Raw genomic sequence first — 7,594 nt, forward strand, 5'->3', positions numbered from 1 at the left:
CCGAGTTAGGCGGCTGCGCCTTTGGCCCAGTAATCTGACTAATCTGGTCAGGCAGAAAAACTAAACAAAAGTGGAAAGTCACACACTGTACTCCATAAAAAAGTCGTTTCTTTTTTTCTTTTTAATTTGAGTCATTATTCGTAAAGTGGCAGACTTTTACTTTCAACCCGTCCATTTCCAAACGTGCCCGCACTCGCAATGCATCTGTTTGAGCGATCCACTCGCGGCTCTCTCCCCACACCTGCAGTACAATGAGCAACCTCCTTTCGAAAAACAAATGAACAAAGTCACGGGTGCATTTGTGGCAATTGTTTTGACACAAATTTGCCCCCCCTGATGTGAAGCCATCACACTTCCACTGCTGATATCAGCTTTGGTGTGGAAAACATACAGAATAGCATTCAAGTCAAACGCTTTTCGCGATTGCTTTTTGATTGACAGCTGAGGTCTACTTGTCGGCAGCGTGCTCGCTCACTGCCCCCTTTGCTAGTCAGAAATAACAACCGTAACATACGTTCCCTGTTCCAAAAAGATATTTCAACAATCCCACACATTATTACCTACTGGTCTGGTTTTGTTGATAATCTACACTGGGGAGAAATCTGGTCTCTCCCATATAAATACCTCCTGACGAATAAAGTAAGGGAAATCTCTTTTAAAATGATACACAAATACTATCCCACCAAGCATTTTCTTCTTAGGTTCAAGAAGGACATCCCTGTTGAGTGTTCATTTTGTGGAATGTACCCTGAAACAATGGTTCACTTGTTCTGGCAATGCCAGTATACCAACACATTTTGGAAAGTTGTATCCAGATTTATTATTGAACACATCGACTCTGACTTTATGCTATACTGGAAAAATGTACTATTTGGGTTCTACAAAAGTAAGGAAAAAAACACTAAACAAACCTTCATTATAAATTTAATAATCATTCTCGCTAAGTTCCATATCCACAAATCCAGATGGAAAAATTCAAAACCTCTTTTCTTAATTTTTGAAGCAGAAACAAAGCAGTACCTGTGTTCTATTATGGATTCCAAAAACAAGAAAGCTGTTAAGACTCTGGCTATATGCTCCTTATTTGAAATTTTTGTCCAAAAAAACCCTGGCTTCTTTTTTGTTTAAACGTTTGTAATATATGTATGTATTAATAACATGTTCGTTTTGTTTTCTGTTTACTGAGAATTGTATTCTGACTTGTTCAATAAAGATTATTAAAAAAAAAAAAAAAAGATTGTTACCGTGAAAAAAAAAACTGCCCCCTTTGCTGACGTTGTTTTTTACGTTGAGGCACAAAAACAAAATTAAAGGAGCAATGTGTCGTAATAACTCTACCCAATTGTCTACATCTATACACTCAGAGATAAACTGCGAAGTCAATTTAAAATGTTAAAATTACTCACTGAGAACAGGGCTTGTGAACAGCGGAAAAACTTGCTCATTGAACCGGATGTGGTACCGTTCTTGTGCTTGTACTTCTTCTTCTCGGCGAATTGGATGTCTTTATTTCATATCGCCCCCTACTGTCCGGGAAACCACAAAGGCGTTTGGCAAGCAATCTGAATCTAATTTACAGAACTGTATTAGCCAAGCGTGCAAAAACACAAAACACTAAATTAGGGCATATCTTAAAGAACCACAGATTTCAAGGGCAGCCGATCCACTGAGCTGGTGGAAATACCGAGCTTCCGTCTACCCCCGTTTGATCAAAGTAATGGAGAGTAGATTGTGCATTGTAGCAACATCTGTCCCGTCAGAGAGGGTGTTCTCAAAGACTGGACAAATTGAAGTATTCCAAGTTGAAGTATTTAGTTTTGTTGACTGCAAATTTAAAATAAAGCAAGTTGTAGCTTATGTTTGTTAAAATAAAGCAAGGAGTAGCTTATGTTTGTTTTGTTCACTGCTGCTGTTGCAGTTAATACTCACTATTTTTGTTATGATGCAGCATGTTTGATTGTTGTTGGTTGAAGTTTAATTTTGTTGCTTGTTTATTGTTTGGAGCCTTTTTTAATGTTCAATAAAATAAGTAAAAAGCCATTTTTTTTGCTTGATAATTGTTGCTATTTGCAGTCAGTAGATTGCAATATTTAGTTCACCAAGTCATTTATCAAAATGTATGCTAAATATTTAAAAGAAAAGCCGTTTGAGAGCCAAAAAGAGCCGGCTCTTTTCACTGAGCCGATCCAAATGAACCGGACCATCGAAAAGAGCCGAAAATCTCATCACTCATGGGTTGCAGGCTTGATCTCATTATTTCAGGTAAAGCTTACGACAACAAATGTTCAATGTTATTATTTCACTCTGAATTAATCTAATATGTCCGTTACAATACTTTTGCTCACTTGGAAAGTGGGCGGCTTCAAACAAAAAGTGTCCTGTGCTGAGTTGTTGATATAAATAGCATGCAGTAAAAGCTAGAATTCTGAACTTTTGGCTCATACCGTTTTTCATTTGACTGTTTTATGGGTGATAAATGTTTTTCATGCAAATATTTCCATGCTTAATTTCAAAGTTAAGAGGTGCACAATGAACTAGTTTGCAAAGTGGCGAAAGAAGAAGTTGGCATGTTCATTTACCGCCGTGCTGACTGATCTAATTTTATTGTATGTAGCTATAAGTGCTTATTTTCTAAATATTTAGTATAATTAGATTGACTTTACTACTGCGTTACTGTATGTGAGTTCGTGATCAATTACGGTGCGTTCCGATTTACGTACACGTTTTTTTCGGTTAAAACACGGTCGTAAGAACGGAATTAGGTTCGTAACTGAAGACCTTCCGAACAGTCCTGACAATCACTTCCGGTAAATGCCGGGGCATTAAAATACGAATCTACTAACATTGCAAAGCGCGTTGCTCGTTTTTCTTTTCTGTGTCACACCTCCTTATTTCGTTATTATATCACTGGCATGCCATGGAAGGCTCAGATTCATACCTCATACGACCCAACTATCAGCACAAGTGAGTTGTTTTAAATCTAAGTCGGTATCTTGTGATGTTAGCTTGTAGCCGGAGCCTTGCGGACGCTCGCGTTACCTAGCGACCGTAAACCGACGTTTTGCTCCTTCGTGCTTTGTGCGTTCTAATTGGTGTACAGTAATCATTGCGAACTATTAAAAACTAACTCCATAAAAGACTTGACTCTAACAATGGTTGACTGTCCTCTGATTATTATTTGTTTCATGTTATTATTTATTGCTCTCATGCTACGAACTCGGGTCACCAACATCCTCTTAAAATAATGGCTAAAGTCATAGTTTGACAAAAACGTAAATTTTTGGCTTAAAACATATAATTAGGCTGCAGGTTGTAGTGATTTTCATTATCATGATAATGAGTGGAAAAGTTGAGTTTTTTTTTTCGCTATAAAAGTTCGTTACAGATAATGATAAGCTCTTATAATTTTCATCCTTATATGTCCGTTTCAATTGATACATACGTTCAGCGATGACTTTGTCACTCTTCGTGCTTAACAAATGATAGACATGCATGATTGTTATTTTTTCTTTATGATCCCCAATAAAATGTTCCCAAATGTATAGGTAATGATCATTATAATGATAATGAAACCCAAGTTACTTTAATGATAATGAAAATTTGGCTGGATTGATAATGAGAGATGATATAATTACAACCCTGTTAGGATGCTAGCAACCTCTGCCAAAATCGGCCACATCCTCAACATATCATTGAGTCCTACCCAAGAGAAGAAATTATTGATAAATATAACATCCGTATTTGAATGATTTGATGATCAATGCCGGTTTTCCACCACTGCAATGTACAATTTAAATGTGGAGCAATTAAACTGTTTATATCAACTTTACAGCATAAATGTTGTATTAGTATTTATTGGTAATTTATTGTCTACTTAAATATTGGCAATACAATTGTGTATTGTAGATTCCTGGATGAGATTTGTTCAATGGCCATATTGTTTTAATATTTAGAGCAGACACTCACACGGGGCAGCACTCTCACTTATTGGTCGGTCAGCACATCTGTACATTTCTGAGGTTTGCGTTTAGGAACAAACGATATTGAAACTATTTAATTCCAAATACTCTGTAAGAGGGCAGGTAATAGCTGAGGATTGCATTTGGACTGAGGCAAATTTTTAATTCTTTTGTTGGCCTTTATGTGACTTTCTAGATTCAAGCCTGCAGTTGTAAAGGAGTGCATTCGTGAAACAGTGAAGGCGCGCTTATCCGAAGTACAATACGACCCAGATGAGGTTTCAGAGCTAACCCGCACACTTGCTGACAGTGTGAAGAATAAAGTGAAGAGTGAGTGATGCAAGTCCGTTACACAAACACACGAGCTTGCCTGCTCCTAACCTACAGTGGGGGAAAATGAAATTGAATATCCAATTAATTGTTTGCATTATTATTGATCATTGTATTGTTTATTATTTTTCTTCCAACACAGAGTTAGGGTTTGACAGGTACAAGTTTGTTGTGCAGGTAACCATCGGAGAGCAACGCGGACAAGGAGTCAAGTGAGTGACGGATTGATTCAAATGATGATTGTAAAGCGTTGTATAAAACTTTTGATTTGACAGGATGTCGTCAAGGTGTTTATGGGATGCTGATACAGACAACTATGCAGAAGATGTTTTCATGAACGCAAGTACTTGTATTCTTTTAGGACTTTTGTGTGATTTTTGGAGTGGCTTTCTGTTAGTGTGTGTTTATTCCAGAATATTTTTTGTCACTTTCACAGGAAAGTTTGTTCTGTGCGGTGGCCGTGTTTGGAAGCTATTTCTACTAAGCAGCCGGGAGTACGAATGTGGAGGAGGATAGCAGCTGCCGAGGTGGAAAGCGCGACAGAAATCCAATGGAGACCCACTATCATTCTGAGTTTTACATTTTGACTTCTTGTCACTGTGTCTAGTCCTTTATGGTGGTATCTTACTGAGGCTTGCAAGTGTTTGCAAACACAGCAACTGTTGTTTTTTCGTCAGATTTCTAAGAGGTTGCAAAGGCGTTGGGCAGATTCTCGCAAACATTTTTAATGGTCACAGATAGTAGTTCTTGTCACCCTCAAATTTTGAACGTGTTCAAAATTTCTTTACGCAAGCGTTCGCCGCTCAGTGAGATATGGGCTGTATGATTGAAATGAAATTTGAAAATGGAAAACACACATCTTACTGAAGCAATAGAACCCCGTGAGAAAGAAATTATAATTATATTCATATTAATTATCCCGAAAACTACTACAGGTTGAAGATTAGTATTGTAGTGCATTGCCAAACTGTGTTTGTGGTGCAGGCATAACGGAGATCATGAAATGATTGACCCCCAGATCATTTGTCCCTATACCCCTTCGTGTAAATCACTACCCAAAAAGTAGTGCTTCGTTTCAAAAACGGGGTTGACCCCTGCATTAAATTACCATGTTGGTGGATTAATACATCTCCAACCGTGTCAATCAAAACTGAGTATTCTTACCTTTGCTACAGCTCTTCAGTCATTTTCATTTCATTGTGTTGTTGTGATGAAGTGTCAGTTGAGTGTGTATTTAAGCACTCAAAAGGTTGTGGAAACTGCGTCGTGCATGAATATGAAATCAGAAGTCATTTAAAATGTGAAATAGTCATTTATTTTCTTTGTGCCTCTCGGCTTTAAGAGGTCCTCCAAAAATGCTCACAAATGTGTTTTGTCCGGAAGCAGGCATATTGTCTGATTTCGAGGTAGGTTGCCATGAACACTGGCCTCTCGTACGCTGAAGTCATTTCAGTTTCAGCATGTATTATACAAATCAATAAATGCGAGACATGTTTTGAAGCAATGGTTCTCTTTGGACTAGCAGTTGACTTGATTCATCAACACAACATAGGCACAAACATCACAAAACAGAAAATTGTTGACCCCCCCTATACACACACACACCCCACACACGCTTTTCATTCCAACCTCGACCCACCATGTCAAAAGAAAGTGATCATTGTGAAAAATTTTAATGAAAAATAAATAGCGGGCGAGCTTGACATTCATGTAACCTTTTATAACCTTTAATGAACCCGGACGTTAAAACGAACATTGGCTATATTCGCTAACACTCGCGAACCTTCGCTAACACTCAATGAGATAAAGGCTTCAGCTCCTGCTCCTGCCACTCAACCCTGGAGCACTGGAAGAAAATGGATGGATGGAAATCAGTCTTGGTGAAGCAATCAGATTTTCATTCTTTTCTTAAATTAACATTTTTCCCCTTGGGGCATTGGATTGATCACAACTTGCGCTGCTTCGGTTGTCTTGGAAAATATTTCGACTCTCATTCGAGAAGGCTGGTCTGTGCTAACCAAGCCTTGTTGCATGAACTGATGAAGCCTTCTCGGATGAGAGGCGAAAGATCTTCTCGGACAACCAGAGCCATCTTACATTAATAATAAGTAAACTTCAGAGGTTCGTGTGTTGTTCCAGAATGCTCCATTTGAAGGCTCTCCTGGATTCAGTTGTGCCTACGCACTGATGAGGACAGATTTTCCACTCCTTATATCCGAGCAGTTGTTTCCGAGAGTGGTTATCACTTCATATGTCCAGTTGATTGAGGAGCATCAGGCATCTGTCTGTATGTAAGCACAGAACACTTAAAAGTGCCTTGGGAGATGAGATGTCAGAAATTCTGAGCTGGCTTTGCGTGAGAGGCAGTGTACACTCGAGACTGTTTGCCTGGCAATCACTGGCCACATGCAATTGCATCTCAATAAATTTGAATATCACAGAGAACGTATTTCAGTTGTTCATCTCGAAACTTAAATGTTTGAAAGACATTTTAAACAGTGAGAAATATTTAAAGTCAGCTGATTATGGCATACAGTTAATATAATATATTTTAGGATCTCGTAATCACCAAACTTTGACCCTTAGCTTATTCCATGCCAAATCATCCACTGGATTTAACAAAGCGCATTTTGATTTGAATTAAATTTGTAGTTCTTGATCGTATAAATATCAAATTGTGGGTCAAATTGTCGGGGCGCACATCAAACAACAATGACAAAACATAAACGTGATGTCATGGCTAACTCCACTCAAATGTGGCTTCTTGAGATTTTTATTCTAATTAGCCACATTGGCTAAGAGGTTTCATGACCTAGCGCCATCCCTGTTAATCAAAAAAGGTTGCGAATCACTGCTTAATTACATGCTCTTTTGAGAACTTTAGTACTTGTGAGGATGTTTTTTTTCTTGTATGGCTACTTTCATCCCCAGCCATTTAATAGCGCGGTGTGCATAGTTGGTAAACTGACCAACTTTTAGGTATGCCCCTTCAGTCCTCCCATATCGCCCTCCCTCATCGTGGACGCCCACAGCTGCTCTATGACTTTCAATCCTCATCACCCAACTTTCATCTGCTCACATATTCAAATTCCATTATCAGCCATCCTCACTGTCATTATCAGTAAGTAGTGTGTTTATATGCATCATTTATGAGCAGTCCCCTATGGCAGATTGGATTCCATTCGTTTGTACCTGAGCTTGAAGCTGCAATTGTGCGCTGTTTCACACACACACACACACACACACACACACACACACACACACACACACACACACACACACACACCCACACACACCAACCCACC

At 38.6% G+C, this 7,594-nt stretch overlaps 2 protein-coding genes across 2 annotated transcripts in view; both read left to right on the plus strand.

The window, feature by feature from the left end:
• Positions 1-2,815: 2,815 nt before the first annotated feature.
• dynlt2b (dynein light chain Tctex-type 2B) lies at positions 2,816-5,308 on the plus strand. The gene is made up of 5 exons (XM_019875467.1): positions 2,816-2,964; positions 4,156-4,289; positions 4,432-4,501; positions 4,565-4,628; positions 4,726-5,308. Exons 1-5 carry the CDS (start codon positions 2,918-2,920, stop codon positions 4,771-4,773), a joined length of 363 nt encoding a protein of 120 aa, XP_019731026.1. The 5' UTR covers positions 2,816-2,917; the 3' UTR covers positions 4,774-5,308.
• Positions 4,732-7,594, plus strand: part of hykk.2 (hydroxylysine kinase, tandem duplicate 2) — a 22,478-nt gene continuing 19,615 nt past the window's right edge. Inside the window, exon 1 of the mRNA XM_019875466.1 lies at positions 4,732-4,816. The gene's annotated coding sequence lies outside the window, so the exon portion shown is untranslated. The remainder of the gene's footprint in view (positions 4,817-7,594) is intronic.

The sequence above is a fragment of the Hippocampus comes genome, unplaced genomic scaffold, assembly GCF_001891065.2.
Source record: "Hippocampus comes isolate QL1 unplaced genomic scaffold, H_comes_QL1_v1.1 scaffold132, whole genome shotgun sequence".
NCBI classification, from domain to species: Eukaryota; Metazoa; Chordata; class Actinopteri; order Syngnathiformes; family Syngnathidae; genus Hippocampus; species Hippocampus comes.